Below are 24409 nucleotides of genomic sequence, written 5' to 3'. Positions count from 1 at the left end.
TGGGGCCCACGTTCTAAAGACAGAAGTGCAAACTATTCCCAGTAGTTTGCAAAAGCAACTTTTGGACAGCAGGAAATGGAAATTTCAATTAAAACCATCAGCCAGAAAGTTGTTGGAAAATCTTTTAAAATATGTACAATTTACTAAGTGCAACCAGGAATTTCCTTTTTCCATTCGACCCACATATTCTCATAGGATAGTCTTCCTTCTATCATATTGTTAAGGCACCGGCAAACTCAGAATTAAACCTAAAATTTGTTGAATAACAAAGTAATAAGCCAATGTTTAAAAAAAAAATTATGAGGCCTGGGGCCCCTGGGTGGCTGAGGGGGTTAAGCACCTAACTCTTGATTTCTGCTCACTCAAGATTTCAGGGATCCTTCCATGGAGCCTGTCCCCGGGATCTGTACTGAGGGTGGGCTTGCTTGAGAGCCTCTGTTCCTGGATGTCGGCCCCTCCCCCCTACAAGTGCTGTCAATTTCTAAAAATAAATAAAAATAATGAGGCCTAACATCATTATTCACCAAACATCCTTTTTCACTTAAAATGAGTGAATCTCACGATATTTAAATTATACCTCCGGGATCCCTGAGTGGCTCAGCGGTTTAGCGCCTGCCTTCCACCCAGAGCATAATCGTGGAGTCCCAGGATCGAGTCCCACATCGGGCTCCCTGCATGGAGCCTGCTTCTCCTTCTGCCTGTGTCTCGGCCTCTCTCTGTCTTTCATGAATAAATAAAATCCTTAAAAAAAATAAAAAAAAATCATCCCCCAAAGTTGTTTATAAGGCAAAAACCCAAGTGCCTTGTTCTCTACAAATACCCATTTTATGACGATCGATAATTAATATTGTTTAGTTGTAATTAACAGCTAAGCACGATTGCTTGTTTCATCTCATCCCTTCTTTTTGCGTATTTCAATACCATCCATAATCTATGATTCGGGCATTTAAAGAACGATCTGAAGGGTGGACCCCAACTGTTTACTGATAAGGGCAAGGGACCCTAACTGCCTGAGCTCTGGAGACCGTCGAGACTCTCCACCGGTCCCGTGCGCACCTCGGGCAGGTCGCCCCGGCAGCCAGGGCCCCGGACGCTCTTGCCCTTGCTCACGGCGCTCTGCACCCAGGAATCCGCCAGGCGGCTCGCGGCTTCCTCATTGCCGCCCCTCCGTGTCCGCGACCGCGCGGGGATGCGAGGCCGGGCGGCGCCCCACCTCCGCCGCGCTCCGAGGGCGGGGGCCGGCCCTCGCCTCGGGCTCGAGGCCCCGGGGAGCGCGCGCCCGGTTCCCGCCGGGGCCCAGGCGTCCCGCTAGGCGTGGCCTTGCTGGAAGGGGGCGGGCGGCCGTGGGCGGCGACTGGCGGTAAGGACGGGGGGGGGGGGGGGGGGGGGGGCGCCACCCGGTCCCCGCCGCGCACGCGCGGTCCGCCGCCTCCCCCCACCTCCCCCGCGGAGGACTCGTAGGGCGGGGTGAGCGCGGAGGGGCGGGGAGGGGAGGGGAGAGGAGGGAGGAAGGAAGGGGTGGGGACGGGAGGGAGGAAGGAAGGGTGGGAGACGGGGCCGGGGGCGAGGGGCGGCCTTTGCGCGAGGGTTAGCTCGCGCCGCCTGGCTCCGCGGGACGGGACCGGGGATGGGGCTCGCTCGGCCAGCGGCGGCCCCGGACGATGCTCCCCCTCCTGGGCGCGACGCCCCGGGTGCTGGCGGCGGGGCCGCCGTGGGTGTTGCCCGCAGCGGGCGGGGCGGTGGGCGGGGCGAGCGCGGGAGGGGAGGGGGGAGGGGAGGACGGAAGGGGAGGAGCGGGGGCGGCCCTTGCGAGGGTGAGCTGCCCCGCGTCGCCGGGTTCGCGTGAGGTGCCCGAGGATGTGACTTGCTCGGCCAGGGCGGCCCCGGACGATGCTCACCCTCCTGGGCGCGACGACCGTGGTGCTGGTGGCGGGGGCGCCGTGGATGTCGCCCGCAGCCGCAGGTCAGACACGCGGGGCCTCGGCGCAGGCCCGGGGCGGGGCGGGGCGAGGGGCTGGGCGGTGGGGTCCGGGGAAGGGACTGGCGGAGACCGCGCGGAGGCCTCCCGGGGTCCTTGCGGAGACCTCGGCGGGTGCGGGGCCGCATCGCTCGGCCCGAAAGCGGGCGGTCGCCGAGTCCGAGCATCCTTGCGCGCCGCTGGCTTGCGGGCCTGCGCACCGGTCCCCGGCGGCGACCCCCCGCCCCCCCGGGCTTCCACCCCCGCCGCGCCGGGCGAGCCCGGCCGTCCTGTCCTGTCCACTTCGCTTCTCTCCCGGGAATCCGGGAGCTCGGCTGGACCCTGAAATAATAAACGAGGCTTTAGCCGCGAAACAGTGTTGCTGTGCCTGAAACATTGTCTCAATGTGACAGTTAGAGAGAGGCCGGGATTGCGGGAATTTCTCTGCCTTCAAGGCTTCGTGGAGTCTAATACAAAGTAACAAAGAAAAATGCGCGGCCAAGAAACAGAGTCTGGGGCCATCAGGCCAGTTTGCTGCCTCTATTAATACTTAACTAGGGAGCCGGTGGGGGGTGGGGATGGCAACTATTAAAAGGTTGACTCTGTAGTGAGGAGGGGGCACCCAGTGAGAAAAAGGGCCTAGGGGATCCCTGGGGGGCTCAGCGGTTTAGCGCCTGCCTTTGGCCCAGGGCGCGATCCTGGAGTCCCGGGATCGAGTCCCACGTCGGGCTCCCTGCTTGGAGCCTGCTTCTCCCTCTGCCTGTGTCTCTGCCTCTCTCTCTCTGTCTATCATGAATAAGTAAATAATAAAAAATCTTGAAAGAAAGAAAGACAGACTAGCACCACCGCAGGGCAGGAATCCAAGGGGTCAGTGAGGCCGCCTAATATGTTCAAAATCCCTGTTTGCATAGAAAAGCAAACCCTGATGTGGTACAAGAGTATCCTATTCCTCAAACTCTTCCATAAATATAGTATATATAGTAGATGGGTACGATGGTCCTGGTATAACCCATGGTAATCTCTTTGAAGTCTTTTGTTCTTGAAGTTTTTGTATTCAGCTCATTGTGCTGTAATATAAAACGAATTTCGGGACACCTGGGTGGCTCAGCGGTTGGGCATCCGCCTTTGGCTCAGACCGTGATCCAGGAGTCCCGGGATCGAGACCCACATCGGGCTCCTGCAGGGAGCCTGCTTCTCCCTCTGCCTATGTCTCTGCCTCTCTCTCTCTGTGTGTCTCTCATGAATAAATACATAAAATCAAAAAAATAAAAAGAATTTCCCCCAGAATTCCCATGTGAAAGTAGCATTTCTGGAGGAGGTACATTAAGATCCTTATTTTAATCTAAATTAGGGGAGGGCTGCTAAAATAAACTTTATACACAGCTAGCATTGTATTAGAGTTATACACAGCTTAACTGTGTACCAAGCAATTATCTAGGTGCTTTAAAGGTATAAACTCATTTAGTTTTCTGTAAAAAGCTACACATTGTTATCCTCGTTTTACAGGTGAACGGAGACACTGAGTAGCTTGCTTAAGGCCATACAGCTAGCCAGTGGCCAAACCGGAAATTAAACCCTGGGAATCTGGCAGCAGTGCCCTGGGCTTAAGACTTGTCTGTTTTCCTAAAGGTTAAACTATTTAAATTCTCAATTATCCATCAATACTGTTAAGTTCCTCATTATCATTCAATTAACTAATGTGTTTTTATTCCTCAAAGGAATAATAAAATGTTCAAAACCAAATGAAATGTTGACCAGAACTGGAGATCCTAATGTTGCTCCCTTTCAAAGTCATAAAAATACTCCTTCTTTCCAACCTAGTGAATGCAATTCTAGGACCCTGGCCTAAGAAAATTAACAAAATACGGGAGGACATTTTTATTTGTGTGGACGGATGTGTCTGGATTTATGTCAGACTTTAAAAGACTGTAAATCGGGATGCCTGGGTGGCTCAGCGGTTGAGCGTCTGCCTTTGGCTCAGGTCGTGATCCTGGTCCCCACAATCGATTCTGGCATCAGGTTCCCTGCAGGGAGCCTGCTTTTTTCCCTTTGCCTATGTCTTTGCCTCTCTGTGTCTCATCAATAAATAAATAAAATCTTTACAAAAAAAAAGAGAGAGACAGTAAATTGTTTCTGATCATCCATAGGAATGTGAAAGGTTAGAAGCAACCAGTTGTGTAAGTGGGAGTATTGGATCAAGTGCCCATTTATAGATCTTAGACACTACAAAGTGAAATAGACTATTTTCAAACAGATATTGGTAATACGGACAGAACAAAATCTGTGAAATCGAAAACACTGTTTAATAACTATTTCTTTGTCATTTATCAGTCAGTTATCTGTTGGTCTCCCAAATGCCAAGATGCCCCAAATTGCAGTCTCCTTTCTTTAGCTGAACGACGGCATCCCAGAGGCAATTCTTGGTTCTACCACCATCAGATTTCCTCTCCCTGTCTCAAGGCCCAGAATTACTGGAATTAGACTAGTCCAGACCAGAGATGACAAATGCCATCACACCTTTGGTTGATTCCTATAAACCCAGCTACGGGATTATAGACCCGTAGCTGCATAGAAACTATAAAATCACAACAAATGGAATGGGAATTAAGTTTAGAGAAGTGGAATAAGGGAAAGTCTCCAAGCAAGTAAATGTAAAGAAGATAGTTGAAGGAGGGGAGACTCAATGAGGAGCTCCCAAATTAAGAATAAAGTTTTCCAAAAAATAATAAATAAAAAATAAAAATAAAGTTTTCAGAAAATGTTATCTCAGCTCCTCTCCCTTTGGACTCCATACCATAACATCTCTAGCTGGAAAATAGAGTGAGCAGTACCAATAAAGAAATTTCTAGGGATCCCTGGGTGGCTCAGTGGTTTGGTGCCTGCCTTTGGCCCATGGTGTGATCCTGGAGACCCGGGATCGAGTCCCATGTCGGGCTCCTTGCATGGAGCCTGCTTTTCCCTCTGTCTGTCCCTCTCTTTCTCTCTTTCTCTGTGTCTCTCATGAATAAATGAATAAAATCTAAAAAAAAAAAAAAAAAAAAAAAAAGTTCTACATAAGGACGCCTATGGTTGAAAGTCTACAAGGAGGGAACATGCTTGCCCTGAGACAAAAACAAAGGACGTATTGTAGGAACAAGAGATAAATAAATGTAAAAGCCAGCCTTTTAAAAAGTTTAGATTATTGGGGCACCTGGATGGCTCGGCGGTTAAGCATCTGCCTTGGGCTCAGGGTGTGATCCCAGGGTCCTGCGATCGAGTTCCGCATCAGACTCCCTGCAGGGAGCCTGCTTCTCCCTCTGCCTATGTCTCTGTCTCTCTGTGTCTGTCATGAATAGATAAAATCTTAAAAAAAAAAAATTGTAGCTTGTCATAGTGAAAGATCAACCTTTTGTGATGAAGAAACTCCTCTAACCCCACCACTGTGCTGAGAACTCTGAAAAATGCAGATTGGGATCCCTGGGTAGCGCAGCGGTTTAGCGCCTGCCTTTGGCCCAGGGCGCGATCCTGGAGACCTGGGATCAAATCCCACGTCGGGCTCCCGGTGCATGGAGCCTGCTTCTCCCTCTGCCTATGTCTCTGCCTCTCTCTCTCTCTCACTGTGTGCCTATCATAAAAAAAAAAGAAAGAAAAATGCAGATTAAGTATGCAGCTGTATAGACTGTCCTCAAGGAGTTTGTAATCTGATTGGAGATTGTGTTTAATGCAAAGAAACTGCTGGTTTTCTCTTGAAACATCTTCTTTCAGCAAGTTTTGAGATCCTAGTAGATGTCAGGTACTGTGTCGTGTACTGTGCTTTAGTGTGAAATTGAGGGGTACAGATGTGTGCTACAGCATGTAAGGAAAGAGCAAGGTTAGCATGAGCTGAAGTCCTTGATGATGGCTTTCTGTAAGGGGTCCAATGTGAGCTGGATCTAGGTAATGGTCAGAGAGGAAGAAAAACACAGGTGGAAGAAGCCAAAAGGGAAAAATAAGAGAGGACATCAAACTCAGGGAAGATTCATACTCGAAGTGTAAGAAATAATAGATCTCAAAAAAAAAAAAAAAGAAAGAAAGAAAGAAAAAGAAATAATAGATCTCTGGACTGGGGACTGGAAGTCCTTAAAAGTAATCAGAAGGGTTCGGGCTTAATATGAACACCTTTATGAGTTCCTACAGTGCTTGGCTGACATAAGAAACATTCATCTCTCTCGATTTTGTCATGTGAATATTTGTTTCTGTGTATGGCTGTTGACTTTGAAATCTCACCTGTTCCATTCTTTAACAGAATACATAAAGCATGAATATAGGATGTGAAACCAAACTGAGGCCACTAAACCATGAAACCTTGTATCTTTTACATCACTTTTAAGACCAAAGAAAATTTTTATGCAGAGACAATTTCTTCCTTTTTTCGTTTTTAACCTTAATTGCTAAAAAATGCCAGCTGTCATCTGAGCTTTCAGATGAGTTGTAATCTATCTGCAGGTGGAAGGTGTTGTTTTATTTTTCATCACAATGAGTATGGCCTTTAATCCCCTTCATCCATTTCCCCCCTCCCTTCCGCCCCCTCTCCTCTGGTGACTGTCAATTTGTTCTCTAGAGTTGAGTCCATTTCTTGGTTTGCCTTTCTTTTTTTTTTTTTTTTTTTTAACCTTTGCTCATTTGTTTTGTTTCTTAAATTACACATATAAGTGAGATCATATGGTATTTGTCTTTCTCTGACAGACTTATCTCACTTAGCATAATACTCTCTAATTCCATCCATGTCATCGCAAATGGCAGATTTAATTCTTTTCTATGGCTGAACCTTCATCAGTTGATGGACACTTGGGGTGCTTCCATAACTTGGCTGTTGTAAATAATGCTGCTATGAACATAGGGGTGCATGTATTCCTTCGAATTAGCGTTTTGTATGTCTTGGGTAAAGAGACTTTTAATTAAAAGATAAGGCTGATTTATCTTTCCTTATTTTTTCCAGCTTTACTGAGATACTTAGGACATAGAAGGCTTACTTTTTATAGATTTCAAAAAAAAAAAAAAAAAACAAAACAAACACCTCAGCCTCTTTCCAGCTCTCTCAAAAGCAAAGATTACATAAATAATTAGCAGCCTCCCTGTGCTGAGAGCAATCATTAGGGTGTTTTTTTTTTTTTTTTAGATTTTTGCATGTACTTTATTATATATGAATGTATTCATTCTTTAATCAGTGATGTGAAAGGAAGAACAATATTTTTAAGAATATTTACAGTGTACATGTGATTGTCTTCTGTCTTGTTTCTTTATTTCCAGGAGGAACAACTCTAAAATCTCCTCAAAATGTAGAGGTCTACATCGTTGATGATACCTTTATCCTAAGGTGGAACAGGAGCAACCCGTCTATCAGGAATGTGACCTTTTCAGCATATTATCAAACGTATGTGACTATTGATTGATTTGCAAGAATCACCTGAAATTTTTTAAAAATTGCCACACCATCGTTTATTTCTCAGATTTGGGAAACAATTGGTTTTTCTATCTTTTACAGAAACTTTATGTCTATGTAATGTTTATAGCTTACATTTCTACAAATAGAGACTTCATCCACTTGACCTTTGGGTGTTGTAGCAAAAGAGATTTGGGGGATGAGGATGGCAGACAGCTTCTGTAGTGTAGACCACAGCCCAACCTTCTCTCTTCTAGATGCTCCACCTTCTTTGAGTATAAATTAGGGTCCGAACTAGAACATGTCTTGAGGATATGGAAGAGGACCCCAAAAGGTCTATCCGTGGTCTTGAAATAGCCCCCCAGTTCTCCGATGGTCAGGATTTTTCAATTCTCCCCATCGTATACAAGATTTTAATTTTAGATACAATTTATTAACATGAGCATATTGGATCCTCTTTTTCCACAAACTCTTTTTCTAGAGTTTATGCCTTCTCCCTAGCACTTTCTACTTCGTAGCTGCCAAGAGGCTGGGCAAGCAGGGAGTTGCAGAAGAAAGGATTACAGAAGAACACAGCTCAGGAAGTGCAGTGCTTTGCTTTGGGTGTCAGGGCCCTGTGTGCTAACCATGATCTCTGTCCAAGAAACAGCGGCCAGGAATTGGGCAGTGAAAAAACAGGGTGTAGGACCTCCAGAACCAGGATCTCCCCACTTCAACCACAACCCCGGCACTCCTGTTTTCTAGTCGATTGTTAATAATCTCGCAGCTTTAGCCATTTGTGTCTGTATGTGTGTGTGTACACATGTGTATACATCTGTATACATACATACGTGTTTTTTCTCTTAATTAGCCACTTAAGAATTTTTATCTCTAGAGATTTTCTTTAAATTGAACTTTGAGGGCAGCCCGGGTGGCTGGCTCAGCGGTTTATCGCCTGCCTTCAGCCCAAGGTATGATCCTGGAGACCCGGGATCGAGGCCTACATCAGGCTCCCTGCATGGAGCCTGCTTCTCCCTCTGCCTATGTCTCTGCCTCTCTCTCTCTCTCTCTCTCTCTCTCTCTCTCTCTGTGCGTCTCTCATGAATAAATAAATAAATAAAATCATTATTTAAAAAATGTTTAGGGGCAGCTCGGGTGGCTCAGCGTTTAGCGCCGCCTTCAGCCCAGGGCCTGATCCTGGAGACCCGGGATCAGGTCCTGCATTGGGCTCCTGGCATGGAGCCTGCTTCTCTCTCTGCCTGTGTCTCTGCCTCTCTCTCTCTCTCTCTCTACCTCTCATGAATTAATGAATAGAATCTTAAAAAAAAAAAATGTTTAAATTGAACTTTGAATTTTGTCCATTTCATTCTTTGCCTTAGTTCAGAATTTTCTTATTAAACAACTATTTTAAGGACACCTGGGTGGCTCAGTTGGTTAAGTATCTGCCTTTGACTTAGGTCCTGATCCCAGAGTCCTGGGATGGAGCCCCACATCAGGCTCTTTTGCTCAGTGCGGAGCCTACTTCTCTCTCTGCCTGCCACTCCCCCTGCTTTTTCGCATTCTCTCTCTCTAACAAATAAGAAAAAAATCTTTTTTTTATTTTTAAAGATTTTATTTATTTATTCATGAGAGACACAGAGAGAGAGAGAGACAAAGACACAGGTCGAGGGAGAAGCAGGCTCCCTGCAAGCAGCCCGATGTGGGACTCGATCCTGAATCCCGGGATCATGCCCTGGGCCAAAGGCAGATGCTCAACTGCTGAGCCACCCAGGCGTCCCAGAAAAAAAAAAAATCTTTCAAAATAAAAAATAAACAACTCTTTTAGGTACAACAAAGATTTTTTCAGATATTCTTATTTAAAGTAACCCTTTTGGGGCACCTGGGTGGCTCAGTGGTTGAGCATCTGCCTTTGGCTCAGGGTGTGATGCCAGGTCCTGGGATCAAGTCCTGCATCACACTCCTGGCAAGGAGCCTGCTTCTCCCTCTGCCTGTGTCTCTGCCTCTCTCCGTGTGTCTCTCATGAATAAATAAATAAAATCTTTAAAACAAATGATCAGAGTTATTCCATGTTATAAATAAAAGCCTGGTATGTATGTGCTGAACAAGAGTGCCACATGGCAACTCAAATGTTAACAGGACATTAACTCAAATAGAATAACTACTTAGCCTAGCTTTATAATAGCTTCAGTTTTTAGTAAACAGAAACCATGTCTGACAGTCTTTTGTATTTTTATACATTTGCTTATTTGTTCATCTGCTTTTTTATCTTAAAGACTTGGAAATGATATTTGGTTAAAATTGCCTGGGTGTCAGTCTGTTGCCAACACCACATGCGACTTTTCTTCACTCAAGCTCAACGTTTACGACAAAGTTAAATTGCGTCTAAGAGCAGAGGAAGGAAACAACACTTCTCCGTGGCATAATATTGACTCATTCACCCTATTTGAAAAAGGTAAGAGGAAGTTGCCAGCTGAATTACAGAATATTCCTCGTTAACTGCTACCATAAGGGCTCACTTCCCAAGCCCACTCATGTGCGTGATGTGAAATCTCCCACTTAAAAAAAAAAAAAAAAAAAGCCAAACTGTTTTCATAATAATTCCAAGACTTCTCTGCCCCTTTTCCATGAGTATAGAGTTTTTTAAAAGAATATAAAAAATATTCTGGAGTTTTCCAGAGGCTGATGGATCATAGGAAGACTGGTGGGGTGACTTCCAGAGGTGGGTGTGAGATAACATCTGTCGTCTTTGTTAAGACAGTAATGGGACGAGATTTGACACAGCACCACTATTCTCACTATGTTTGTTTTGGGAAAATAGAGTTATTTTTTATAACGAATACTTGTTACGGCACAGTGGGCTTATCATTATTACCTGTTAACGAATTAATATTTTAAAATGTTAGCAGTTTTCACATTTTCTGTGCTAAATATTCAAAGACATAATCCATATCAACAAAAGCTCTTTCATTTTTTTTTTAAAGATTTTATTTATTTATTCATGAGAGACACAGAGAGAGAGGGGCCGAGACACAGGCAGAGGAGAAGCAGGCTCCATGCAGGAAGCCTGATGTGGGATTCGATCCTGGGACTCCAGGATCGCACCCTGGGCCAAAGGCAAGCGCCAAACCGCTGAGCCACCCAGGGATCCCCAACAAAAGCTCTTTCAGACCCTCAGTTTCTCTGAGTTTGAGGGGGTCCTGAGTATTAAACAGTTGGGAATCCCAGCCCTCTATCACAACCCCTGAGAAGGATGATCTCTGTCCCTCTCGGCACTTCTTGGCCTGCCACTCCCTCTGCAGCCCTGTGCATGTGCCCTCCGTTCCTGTCACTATACAGAAGCCACTCCCGTTGGGGTACCTGGGTGGCTCAGTGGTTGAGCGTCTGCCTTTGGCTCAGGTCGTGATCCCAGGGTCCTGGGATCAAGTCCCATATTGGTCTCCCCGCAGGGAGCCTTCTCCCTCTGCCTGTGTCTCTGCCTCTCTCGGTGTCTCTCATGAATAAATAAATAAATATTTTTTAAAATCTTAAGAAAAAAAAGAAAAAAGGAAAAGAAACCACTCCTGTCAAGGACTCTGGTGCCCTCCTCAATGCCAAGAGACTTCCCAGCCCTCCTCTGGCTCAGAACCTTTGTAGGGCCACAGTGATCACTGGAAGCCCATCCACTTCTGGGTCTCCAGGGCCCTGATCCCTGCCAGCTCCTTTCCTGCTCATCCTTCCCTCCTTTGCCCCTTTCTCCAGGCCTTCCAGGCCTTTCGGTGCCAGATTACTGCAGGGCTGGATTGTCCTACTTCTTCTTTTTCTACCCTCGGTCCCTCCAATCTGTGTGCCCTTGAGAAAAGCTCAAACTTACATCTCCAGCCCCACTCCTTTCCCTTAACCTTGACACTTGTATCACCAGCTCTCTAGTCACCATCTCTGCTTGGGTGTCTGAGTCATCAGGTCAAACAAAGCTCTTGATTTCCCACTCCAAACCTGCTCCTCTTGCAGCTAATTTTCCATCCCCACTACAGATGGCACCTGTTTCATTGATAGCGCCAAGAGCCTTGGAGTCACTTTTAGCATCCCTTTTCCTTGAAATCCTGCATCCGTTCTGTCAACACATTGAATGATCAACTTTGAGAGTGCGTACCCTGAGTGGATCCCTGAATGTTTCCACCCTCTATTAATGAAGTGATCAAATAAATGTGTTCATTTCTTTACAGCTCAGATTGGTCCCCCAAAAGTACGTTTGGAAGCCGAAGATAAGGCAATCATAATAAACATCTCCCTGCCTGGAGTGAGAGACAGTGTCATGTGGGCTCTGGATAGCTCCAGCTTTACCTACAGCTTAGATATCTGGAAAAACTCTTCAAGTGGAGAAGTAAGCGTTCTTTGTACCTCTGTTTAATGGGAGAGAAAAAAGACATGAATTTGTTCTCCATTTTGACCTTCTTTTTTTTTTTTTGAAGAGCAGTCTTCTATTTGTTTTATTCTAGAGAAGGACTGAAACTGTTTACTCCAGAGATAAAATTTATAATCTCTCACCAGAGACCACTTACTGTTTAAAAGTTAAAGCAAGACTTTTGCCGAGAAAAAACGGTATCTATAGTCCTGTGCACTGTATAAAGACCCCAGGTAAGGAGGAAGTTCTGCTGTAGATTCCGTAACTATATATACAGGTGGGCAGTCTCTTGATGTTGGCGGTTTTGGCCTTTGTTGCTGACGTTTATAGGATGGTTTTAATAGATATTGAAACAAAAACATTACAATAGCACTTACATAAGCAAAAAAAAAAAAAAAATCACAGTATTTGGGATTTTTGTCTCAAGTGAACAGTAATGAAAGTTCTGCCTAGGGGCGCCTGGGTGGCTCAGTCGGTTAAGCATTTCTGCTCAGGTCATGATCTCGGGGTCCTGGGATCGAGTCCCACATCGGGCTCCCCTCAGGGAGCCTGCTTCTGCCTCTGCCTGTGTCTCTGCCTCTCTCTAAGTGTCTCTCATAAATAAATCTTTAAAAATAAAAAAATGGGATCCTGCTAGATATATCTTACAACTTATTTAACTTATTACATTGAGGATCTCTTTATATGTCAGCACATACGATCTATCATGTTCTTTTTTTTTTTTTAATTTTAAGATTTTATTTATTTAGTTAAGAGAGACAGAGCACAAGCCAGAGATGGGGACAGGAAGCAGCAGAAGGAGAGGGAGAAGCAGACTCCCCACTAAGGAGGGAGCCCGACGCGAGGCTTGACCCCATTACCCTGGGATCATGACCTGAGCTGAAGGCAGACACTTAACCAACAGAGCCACCCAGGCACCCCTATCCCATTCTTTTTTAGTGGGTGATACTATCCCATAGTGTAAACCTACACCGTAACTCATGTGTAAGCCTTTTATTTTCTTGCCCATGCTGTTAAGAATTCTTCCCATGTATCTCTCGTGCTCAAATAAATAAATCTTTAAGAAAAAAAAAGAACCCTTACCATGTATTCTCACTCAAGTAAAAATGTATGCTTTTCTCTGTATTCTCTGTCTTCTAGTTGCAAATAAACTGCCTCCCCCAGAAAACATCCGGCTTGATGCTAAAAACCACATCTTTGTTCTTAGATGGGATTACCCCTATGGAAGTGTGAAATGGGGTCACGCGCGTCCAAATGTGACTTTCCAAGCTCAGTGGCTCTAGTAAGTTCTCATCCATGAGTGTCCCTTTGCCCAGTTTCTTAGGGTTCCTTGCACTGGGCTTCGGCCCCCTACAGCTCTCTGCACAGGTGACTGCTTCAGGAGATTGTACTTCAGGAGATTGTACCATCCAGTGTTTCCTCTTGGGCCCGACTCTGCGGTTAACTAACCAGTGACACTGAGCTGATCCCTTAGTCTCTTTGGGCCTTGGTCTCTTCGTTTGTTGTAAAGTGGGCATATTTCTAATAAGATCTCGTGGACTTACTGCTTTTTTCTTTTCTTTTCTTTTCTTTTCTTTTCTTTTCTTTTCTTTTCTTTTCTTTTCTTTTTTTTTAAGTCTGCCTCTCTTTATGTGTGTCTTATTATTTCCTCAGTCTGGAGTAATTGACAGGTGACCCTGACCTTCAGAACTCCCTTTTCCCATGAGTCCTTGGGATGACCTCAGTCCATTCCAACTTAGCCTTCCTGTTTTCTTGACGATTTTTAGTGGTTTGGGAAGGTTTTCTTTGGAGTGATCGCTTCAGCGGGAAATAGGGAAAGCTGGAGAGAACAGCGTTCTAGCCAACTAGGTAGGATGTCCAAGCACCGTGGAAGCGGTTGGGCACTGCACGTAGTTCGTGTTGGCTGGAAAGTTGTGGCCGGTAAAGAGGCAAATCGAGGGGAGGCAGGGGATGGGTAAGAAGGCCCTGCCGAGGGCAAAGGAAAAGAGGGACCAGCGGCAATGCCAGCAAGGGCAGGAAAGGAAGAGTGAGAAGAGGGAGAGAAGCCAGAAGTGGACGGAGAGCCAAGGGCAGTGGGGGCCGCTCTGGTGGACTCGACCCTGTTCACTGTGGAATGGAAACGCGTTCCTGTGCCCGTAAGCTCCGACTCACCAGGAAACTGTGCAGTCATCTCTTGCCTATACCTCCCTCTCAGAAGTATGTGGAGTCTGAGGGCCACAGACCAGGGAGGGAAAGGGGTTTCAGGTGTCCGGTCTCGAAGTTTCTTGTGGGTGCTTGGCACCCTGTATGAAGCATCCTAGGGATGGTAAAGTTACAACAGAATACGACACGTGCTTCCCGAAATCCAAGGCAGGCAGCTGAGATGGCCTGGCAGGCTGTGATTTGGGGCTGAGGAGTGGTCTACAGGGCATAAGGGTTACAGAAATCAAAAATAGAGGGGCACCTGGGTGACTCAGTGGTCATTCGGCTCAGGTCATGATCCCAGGGTCCTGGGATCGAGTCCCGCATCAGCAGGGAACCGGCTTCTCCCTCTCCCTCTGCCTCTCCCCCTGCTCATGCTCTCTCTCAAATAAATAAAAATAAAATCTTGAAAAATAAAAATAATGTTAGGTTAAGGCAAGGGGGAGAGATCGCTCTGTAACAAATTACCAGCAAGTTAGCAGCTTACAGAGTGCTGTTATCTCCCAGTGACTTCTGGTCGGGGGACCAGGCATGGCTTAGCTGGTCCCTCTGCTCAGGGTATCACAAGGCTGCAGGCAAGGAGTCAGGCTGGGCTGTGGTCTCGTACAGGCCTCAGCGTCCTCTCCTACGCTCAGGTGGTGGTTGGAAGAATTCATTTCTCCAAGCTGTACAGCTTACGTTGGCCTGCTTCTTGGGGGCCACAGGGAGAGACAAATCTCTGATCCCTGGACCCCTCTTTTCAGGGGCTTGTCTGATTAGGTCAGGTCCATCCAGCTCAGTCTCACTGGATTAACTCAAAGTCGACTGATTTGAGACCTTCCTCTCATTTGTAAATCCCTGCACTTTTGCCATATAATGTCACCTAGTCAAGAGTTCATGGGCCCTGCACACACTCAAGGGGAAGGATTACGCAGAACATGTGCACCAGGGGTGGAAACCTTGTGAGCCATCTTGAAATTTTGCCTACCATGTGGAAGAAGACCTACCTTGAGAACGGTTGAACATTTGGGTGTGGGAGAGCAATGAATGAGAAAATTGAGTAAGTAGAATAGGATAAGATTGGGCTTGGCCTCAGACTCTCCTATAGGCATTTGGGTCCAGCCATTTGGAATTTTGCTTTGAGGGATAGGCAGCATGAGGTCTGTATTCAAGGAGGGTGAGGATTGCCACGTGGTACATAGACCACAGAGACGCCAAAGACAGAACCAGTTAGGAGGCTTACACATTCCAGGCTGGAACTGAGTGGCTTTGAGCTGTTGGTTGCTGAGCAGTTTACTTGACCTCTTCACGCTCAGGTGCCCGTATTCTGTTTAGACTCGCTCTTACCACACTGGGCATATATCTCCCTTATGACACTTATCCATTGGTGTTTAAGCTTCACAGCTGGATTTCCAGAAGGAAAAAAAAAAAGCCTGATATGTAGCGCTTTGCCAGTTTTCATGATGTAAATACTCCTACTGTGATCACCTCTTCATCTTGTTTTGTTTTTATTGTGGTGACTTTCAACACTTTCGAGCTTGAACGTGATGTCACCAAACTTGGCATTGGGAAGAAATGTTCATGAGGACTCGCATTGTAGAGTATTTCCACCTTAGAGATCCAATAGACGTAAATAGCTTGGAGCATCGACAATACAGTGTAGTGAAAGAATTAGGACAGCATGAGTTTTGATCCAGGTTGTCACCGATGCTTCTGACCCATCAGTATCTTTTTTTTTATAAAGATTTTATTTATTTATTTGAGAAACAGATAGAGAGGCAGAGACACAGGCAGAGGGAGAAGCAGGCTCCATGCAGGGAGCCCAATGTGGGACTCGATCCCGGGTCTCCAGGATCACACCCTGGGCTGAAGGCGGCGCTGAACCGCTGAGCCACCCGGGCTGCCCGCATCTTTTATTTTTAATACTATTTCTTTGTAAGTTTGTGTAATTTAATTTTTAATAACGACTTTTAATAACTGGCTCCGGCACATTCCTGAAAATTCAGCTGTTTGTTCTTGTGGGCTGGCCCTGGGCAGCTCTAGCACACCTGCGCCTTGTCACATGTGCTTAGAGCAAGGGGTTTGGTTCTCTTGTGTTGTAGGTGTGCTTCTTGCCCTGTACGATCTGCTTTCCAAGGGTGGGGACCATTTCTTCCCTCTGTAACCTTAACCCCTCAGTGTCCAGCATATTCTAGGTACTTCATAAATATTTATTGAACTACTATGTTTGTAATACATTTTTTTTTTTTTTGTCTTTGAAGTGCCTATTTAAAAAAGATTCCTGGGGACAGTTCAGGTAAATGGAAACAAATACCAGGCTGTAAAACTGTCCACACAACCCACTGTGTCTTTCCTCAAAATACTTTCCGAAAGGGAATTTACCTTATCCGTGTTCAGGCATCTGATGGAAATACCACATCCGTTTGGTCTAAAGAAGAAAAATTTGATGCTCAGTTACAAAGTAAGCCAGTTCTTGTGACTTCAGATTGTGCTTATGAAGTCTTCACATTTTTTCCAAGTTGATCATTATGTCTATACCTTTTTTTTTTTTTTCTAGTTACCCTGTTGCCCCCGGTCATTACCATGAAATCCACCAATGATGTTTCCCTGCGGGTCTATATCAGTGCTCCAGAAGAGTCTGAAAACAAGCCTGTGAACCAGAATTTCCCACTAATTTATGAAATTGTATTTTGGGAAAACACTTCAAATGCTGAGGTAAAAAAAAAAAAAAAAACAGCAACTACATAGTGAAAGTTTTGTAATGTTAGGGTTATAACTAGGATTTGGGGAGACAAAGTTTGAAGTTTAAATGTTGGGAAATTTTTAAACTTTAATAAAGACACTGGGATCAAATCCGATATTTACAACATAAAGAATATTAGCATCTCTCCTTGTTTTATAGCATAGTTATGGATCACCTGCATCTGGGCCCTGGATTTATTGTCAACATTTGGATCCCTGTGCCTCTTACTACCCAAATCAGAATCTCTGGGATGGAACTCAGGAATTTGCATTTTTAATATGATTCCTGGGATTTATCTAAAGCAGAGTCTCTCAACATTGTTGACATCCAAACTGGACGATTGTTGTGGGAGCTGTCTTGTGCATTATAGGATACTTAGCAGCATCTCCAGTCTTTGCCCACTGGTCACCAGTAGCACTGCCTCCCCGTGGTGACAACCAAAAAAACCTCCAGACTTTGCCAGATATCCCCTGGGGGCGGGGTACCTGGAGGAGGCCAAAGAGTCTCAGGTGGTACTCTGGTTCGTGGCCCTCCAAGAGGAGAGCATACTTCAGAGCTCTGCTTTGCTGCACCAAATCCTGTCCCTTGTTATTCAATTTCATGGAAGGGGAAGGATTTGAAAACAGTCTTCTAAAAAGGACCCTTTGGCAAGGGGAGTCATGAAAAAAGAGTTAAGAAACAGAGGCTTAAACACTCAAATTTGGGACGCCTGGGTGGCTCAGCAGTTGAGCGTCTGCCTTCAGCTCAGGGCGTGATCCTGGGGTCCTGGGATCGAGTCCCACATTGGGCTCCCTGCAGGATGCCTGCTTCTCCCTCTGCCTATGTCTCTGCCTCTCTCTCTCTCTCTCTCTCTGCCTGTCATGAATAAATAAATAAATCTTAAAAAAAAAAACCACTCAAATCCAAAAACCACAGACAAAGGCAATACACAACATTGGACAATCCATGTGATTTCCCTATAGAATTACAATCAAGGAATCAACCTTTAAAAACCTTGTGTTGTTGAGTGGGTAAACTCTATAAATGACTTCCTCTTCTGTTGGAAATCTAAGAAAATTAGAATGACTGGGCTACTTTTCCTTTTAACTGTCTGAATGCACTGTAACCAAAGTATAATTTAGCCCATTGAGAATTACAGCCAGCTCTCAGTTGTCCCTACATCAGGAAAACCTAAATTTGTGTCTCAATCCACCAAGTTATGTAACCTCAGGCCCACCAAGTTGTGTAACCTCAGGCAGGGTGCTTTACCTCTCTGAAATTTCATTTCCTCTTCTTTAAAATGGTAGTCATAGTAACTCTATTTTTTTTTTTTAAGGATGTTTATAAGGTTAAAAATTGAGTAACATGGGGCACCTGGGTGGCTCAGTGGTTGAGCGTCTCCAGCTCAGGTCATGTTCCCAGGGTCTTGGGATTGAGTCCCGCTTCAGGCTTCTTTCAGGGAGCCTGCTTCTCCCTCTGCCTATGTCTCTGCCTCTCTCTGTGTGTCTCTCATGAAAAAATAAATCTTTAAAATAAAATATAAATAAATAAATAAATAGATAGATAGATAGATAGATAGATAAATAAATACCGATCAACAGTTACTTATAAATTAGAGTTATCTTGGGAATGTATCATATTTTTTTTTTTTTTTTTTTTTTTTGGGAATGTATCATATTTTTTAAAAAGGGAATGTACCATATTCCTTTGGGGAAGCAGCATTTTTAAGTTTGACATGGGTTATAATCTGTCGTCCAAAGCATGTATATTTCTTAAACTTACACCAACTAAGTGGTTGGGAGAGGCCAGTCGTAGACAATGTTTGGAGAGTTTAGGAAATCGATGTTCCAACTCCGATTTCATAAGGTGACTAAAGTCTATCAATGATCTACTTATTTTTTTACAGAGAAAAATTCGGGAGAAAAAAACTGATTTTACTTTTTCTAAATTGAAACCGCTGACTGAATATTGTGTCAAAGCCAGAGCACTCATCGAGGATGATAAGTGGAATAAAAGCAGTGGTTTTAGTGATACTGTGTGCGAGAAAACAAAACCAGGTCAGAATCTTTGATTATATCTTTCTTTCTTTTAATGTAACTGGACTTCTAATACTTCAGTTCACTGAAAATTGCAAAATATTTTCTTCATGGGCTACATGAATCAAAAGTAGACTTTCAGGGATCCCTGGGTGGCGCAGCGGTTTGGCGCTTGCCTTTGGCCCAGGGCGCGATCCTGGAGACCCAGGATCGAATCCCACGTCGGGTTCCCGGTGCATGGAGCCTGCTTCTCCCTCTGCCTGTGTCTCTGCCTCTCTCTCTCTCTCTGACTATCATAAATAAATAATAAAAATTAAAAAAAAAAAAACAAAAGTAGACTTTCAGGCTGTCTTTCTATTTTAGAAAATATTTTTAATGCACGATTCCATGTTTTTGAATGCTTAATACTTCATCCAATACCCACATAATTTATTGCCTTTAATAATTACTCTTTAATATTTAATAAGACTATTTTTAGTCGTTTTTGTTTGTTTTTATGTAATTTTTTATGTAATTATGTGGAAATCATTTCATTAGTTCAATTGTGAATTTTGTTCTGTGGGAATGGTTAAGCCCCATTTTGTATTTTGCAATTTCCAGTGTTGACTTCGAGATGCTGATTAGTCACAGAATGGTTTTAGTTATGCTAGTTGTGTGTCACGGAAGTGCTAGAGAACACTTTGCACATGGGTAGCTATATGTCAGTATTGTATACTTTCCTTTGCCAGGCCACTCTAAATGGAAATGCACTAAAATAAATAAATAAATAAATAAATAAATAAATAAATGAATGAATGAATGAATGAATGAATGGAAATGCACTGCCTAAAAAGGAGGGGCCAGGGGGCATGCCTGGCTGCCTCAGTCAGAAGAGCGTGAGACTCTTGATCTCAGGGTCATGAGTTCGAGCCCCACATTGGGCGTGGATCCTACAGATGGATGGATGGATGGATGGATAGATAGATAGATAGATAGATGATAAAGGGAATGCATTGCCTACAGCTGTTGTATGCTCCGTGTTACCAGAAATATTTCTAAAGTGTATCATGTTACCTTTAGATTGTTACCTTTCCTTTCACATGGCTATATTTTGCCCACACAGACTGTCAGCCGTTAATGTTTTTGTGTGTCAAAACCTATGTCGATGCTAAACATCACTTACTTTATTTTTAGGAAATACTTCTAGAACCTGGCTCATAGCTGGAATTTGTGCTGCAATATTTTCCATCCCTGTTGTCATTTATGTTGTGAAACTTCTCTTGAGATGTATCAGTTATGTGTTCTTTCCATCAAGTAAACCTCCATCCACTATAGATGAGGTATGTGACTTTTGTCAACAGGTGGATTTTTCTTAAAATGAATCTGATTTCAACAGAATATATACACTTTCTTAATATTGGGGAAATAGTAGAGACTGGGATATTTTCTTCACTTTCAGTAAACTGGCTTTAGAAACAATCACTTAATATCATGTCATGTGGAATAGTAAGGTTTGGCGTGAATCTCGTATCTTTCTTCAGTTTGGCTACCTTGGAATTTGTTTTACCATTGAAAGGCTGGGTATTCACCAACAGCCGTAAGCTTCATCATCAGTACGTTCTGTGGGTGACATCACAGAAAATGAAATAACAGAACATGAGCCTCCTTTTGGGACACCTCACAGGCTCATGTTTGGCACCCCAGTGAGGTTGGCATATCTCATGAAAGCACTAAATGACAAAGACCTAAGCCCAGGACCTAGCCTGTGGCTGGTGTGTTCGCCCGGGGGACGGGGGGTGGGGGCGGGGGTTCAGGCTGCCTGCCTTGAGAGTATCAATTGGAGCTCCAGCTTTGGAGCTAGCAAGACCCAAAGTTGAATTGTTGATCAACTGCTATATGTTTGCATATGTTAACTCTATGAACTTGAACAGATCACTTAAGAGAACTAGAACTAATGCTCTTATTTGGTAAAATTTCAAAAAAGGAGCACCTGAGTGACTCAGTGGTTGAGCATCTGCCTTCGGCTCAGGTCATGATCTCGAGTCCTGCATTGGGCTCCCTATGGAGAGCCTGCTTCTCCCTCTCCCTATGTCTCTGCCTCTCTCTCTGTGTCTTTCATGAATAAATAAAATCTTAAAAAAATTTTTTTTTCAAAAGCAACTCTCTCATTCCAGAGCAACTCTCTCATTCCAGAGCCCCAATGTACCTCGCGTTTCCTTCCTTTCCCGTGCTCCTTGGCCCCCCTCTGGGGTCCTCTTACCTACCTGCCTTAAGACTGTGCCAAGATGCACATGACCATCCTAGGAAGGGGCTTATTCTAAAGGTTTTAAGCGCCATCCAGAGGCTCCTAACTGGTTTTTCATATGAACACCAAGAGGTTAGCCTTTTCTCAGTAGTGGATGTAAGAAACTGATGCTGTTAAAACTAAAAAAAACCATTACTATTTTAAACACTCTGTTCCTATTCTTCTCTCTTTCTTAAATTAGTATTTTTCGGAGCCACCGCTCTGGAATCTCCTCCTTTTGACATCCGAGGAGCAAACGGAAAGGTGTTTTATCATTGAAAATACGAACACTATCTCTGCAGTAGAAGAAACTAATCAAACTGATGAAGATCACAAAAAGTACAGTTCCCAAACGAGTCAGGATTCGGGAAACTATTCGAATGAAGATGAAAGCGGTGGAAGCAAATTCAGCGAAGAGTTCCTGCAACAGGAAAGCGAGTGACCAGAAGGGAGCCCTGAAAGACGTGGGAGTTCCATGGAAGCCACACCAGAAACCTGAGCTCTTGCTTTGACCAGCCAGAGGATGCTGGCTTATTCGGGAAGGGAAACGTCTTCAGGTCACAGGTCCTAAATCCAGGCAAGCACTGATTTGTTGGACAGAAGTTTTCTGTATTCTTTTCCCTGTGCAGAGGCTTGAAAGACAGTGGACCCATCTGATGAAATGAGTGAAATCCCAGAAAATGTTCTCGGTCTGTCTCATGACATCTCAAGTACCACTGTGGCAAAGCACACAGAGGAATTGTGTTCCTGTCCAGTGATGCCGTCACTTTATGCCTGGATCTGCCTGTGTCACTGATTCGTCTTCCATTTTCAGTTTTATAGTTCAGGATTTTTCAGGAGGTATTTAGACACTTTTGACACTGAAGTATATGTAAGCCCTTAGGAAATTTCTTTAGAAAAGCTGAATACCGTTACCACTGGTTTTCTGAAAAATAGCTTAATCTAGAAAACATCCACAGGTGCCAGAAATTGTGATCCTTACAATTTTCAGGGGAACCCTGTCCCAAAACCTGGGCTTCTCCATCACAATCACCTATCCCTTTGGTGCTTTAGGATTCAAACCAGGTGATCTTTTCATACGCATTAATACTTCCTGACTCATAACTTAATTCCCAACCGGGTAGAACAGGTTTCGGATTCGAATTTCAATCACTGAAGTTACAGAGAAAGGGAAAATGGCCTAATTAGAGAAGTGATTGTAATATTTTAAGATAAGGAAGTATGTAGAGGGTAGTTGCAGTATATACAGGAAGTCTTGGGACCAGAAAATACTACCAATAGAACAGGATAGTAAGAAGAATAAAATCAAGAGGAGGAAAGCAGAGGACTTCAGTGAAAAATAAGAGGAATGTGTCTAATCAGCTTTTAATGATTAACATGCTGTGAGGTTGCTCATCTGTATCTCTCTTTTTTTCTTTCTTTCTCAGTTTTATTGAGGTATAACTGACATGTAACTTACCTGTGTCATGTTTCGTACCGGGCCAGCTTCTCTCTACCATGTGGCAGTATTCAGGTACCCCTCCTGCCCAGCTCATACACACTCAAGAAAGCGAAAATTTATTATCAAGGTGAGGAAGAAAATGTAACTGGAAGGGAAACCCAATTTTAAGAATCACATAACGTTTTTCGAAGGCCACCTGTAATGTATTTTTAAATTATTCATGGAGATTCCCCCCTTCATAGGAAGTCTAGGAATTTTCATCACAGCAGGCTAGGATGGACGTAACCTATGGCCAGTATTGTGTTGTAGTCCCTGCTGAGGTCCCAGGTTGACGTGTAGGGAAGAAAAGGTGGCAAGCAGCTCCCCCAGGGCAGCACCTCCTCGGCACACCCACAGCTCCGGAGAGCACACCACGTGCTTTCCTGGACCTGCAGCCCTGGTTTCCAGCAGAGCGTAGTGGAAATCAGGGAGCCCTGAGGATCCCACAACACAGGTCTCTGCTGGAAAATCCCGAAGGTGACCCCACACATCCACCTCTTGATCACTCTGCCCAGAGACGTCTAGTTTCAAGCAGACCTTCTGGGTTGGCTCTCCACTTGTAAAGGCCCCGTCTGTGGAAATTTGCTTCTTTAAAGAAGAGATTAGGAGCATGTTATGACCTCCCCGCCACCACCACCACCACCACCACCAACTCTCAGACGGTGCTGACGCAGTGGTCCCATCCAGCACGCAGGTCCAGGCAAGAAGCCGCTTCACACTCGATGTCCTTTGTGGGGTGTGGAGGAGGGGAATCTTAGATACTAGAATCAGAAGACACCAGTGAGGGGCGCCTGGGTGGCTTGGTTGAGTGCCTGCCTTCTGCTCCGGTCATGATCCTGGGTTCAAGCCCCACATCAGGCTCCCTCAGCAGGGAGCCTGCTTCTCCCTCTCCCTCTGCCTGCCACTCCCCTTGCTCATGCTCTTTCTGTCTGTCAAATAAATAAATAAAATCTTTAAAAAAAAGAAGAAGAAGAAGAAACCAGTGAAATCGTTAGGTCCCCAAGATGTGGGAGTGGATGTCTTCAGGTTTGAAGATCCTGGTTTTTTCAGGGAACAAGCATCTCAGCAGCAGTGAACAAAACCCCTTCATTCTTGCCTTGTCTTCTAGACATGAAACTACTTCATTTCCATTCTTCATTATGGTCTACATGTAGCATAATCAGGAGGTGCTTGCTTATAAGGCATTAAGTGTTGTTTCTGAAGAATAGTTTACTTGGAAATAATCCTGTACTTAGGAGCACCAAGAAACCACCTCAGAAATACAATACGGATAGTCCTTGGAGCGGCTGAATAGAATCAAAAATCTATGTCAAAGATGTGTATCATTACAACCATGTAATCTATTATAGATTAAAGATACATGTAAATAGTGACATGGGCGTGTAAACACATCCACGCATGTTTATACCCACCTTTGCCCTCACACATGACGTGGGTCATATTCCATTAGGATTTCATGAAGTACTTACTAGTATAGATTCTAATTCAAAAATTAGGAATGTAACTCAGAGCTATGAATTGTAGAATCTGACCAGAGATTTATAACCTATGAACTCGTTTTTTAAATATAATTTAGAGTTTGTATCTCTTCCCCAACCTGCGGCCTTTAAAAGGCAGCCCCAAACTGCTCTTAAGAATCCTGAGTGTACAGAAACGTTCCTTCCTCCCCCTTCCTTCCTATGACTACATGACATGTTGTATGTTTGTTTTTTGTCTGGTATCTGTCTGCCCCCCATGAGACCAGAAGCTCTATGAGAGCAAGGACTTTCCTTTATTCATTGCTGTATCCCCAGCATCTACAGAATTGCACTGCATTGCTCATGGAGGTTGCATAGAAAATCCTTATCGAATGTGTGAAATCTGCAGTTTGAAACCAAATGGTTGTTTCTGACGGTGTTTGTGTGTTAGTTGAGTTGCGGAAGGATGTAAACCATGTGTTCAGTGTTTCTATGCAGTAAAGTTGTATTTGTGTTTTTGTCTTCAACCCTATTGCTGTGAACAATTTTATATAATAAACACTGAGACCAGAA

The 24409-nt window shown here is 44.4% G+C and overlaps 1 protein-coding gene across 1 annotated transcript; it reads left to right on the top strand.

The window, feature by feature from the left end:
• Positions 1-1776: 1776 nt before the first annotated feature.
• On the top strand, positions 1777-24409 carry IFNAR1 (interferon alpha and beta receptor subunit 1). Its single transcript, XM_041735099.1, has 11 exons — positions 1777-1963; positions 7226-7349; positions 9611-9789; positions 11540-11697; positions 11813-11951; positions 12859-13000; positions 16140-16339; positions 16436-16593; positions 18507-18657; positions 19810-19955; positions 21102-24409. Exons 1-11 carry the CDS (start codon positions 1891-1893, stop codon positions 21339-21341), a joined length of 1710 nt encoding a protein of 569 aa, XP_041591033.1. The 5' UTR covers positions 1777-1890; the 3' UTR covers positions 21342-24409.

Source organism: Vulpes lagopus, chromosome 20 (assembly GCF_018345385.1).
Source record: "Vulpes lagopus strain Blue_001 chromosome 20, ASM1834538v1, whole genome shotgun sequence".
NCBI lineage: Eukaryota > Metazoa > Chordata > Mammalia > Carnivora > Canidae > Vulpes > Vulpes lagopus.
Note: the sequence above shows the minus strand (reverse complement) of the source record. Positions and strands in the feature narration are given on the sequence as shown.

What these genes read in the sequence shown, in the direction of transcription:
- IFNAR1 (XM_041735099.1), top strand. Translation starts at nt 1,891, where the DNA reads ATGCTCACCCTCCTGGGCGCGACGACCGTGGTGCTGGTGGCGGGGGCG. An exon ending in GATGTCGCCCGCAGCCGCAG is followed by an intron (nt 1,964 to 7,225) that starts GTCAGACACGCG and finishes CTTTATTTCCAG; the next exon opens with GAGGAACAACTCTAAAATCT. An exon ending in ATTCACCCTATTTGAAAAAG is followed by an intron (nt 9,790 to 11,539) that starts GTAAGAGGAAGT and finishes ATTTCTTTACAG; the next exon opens with CTCAGATTGGTCCCCCAAAA.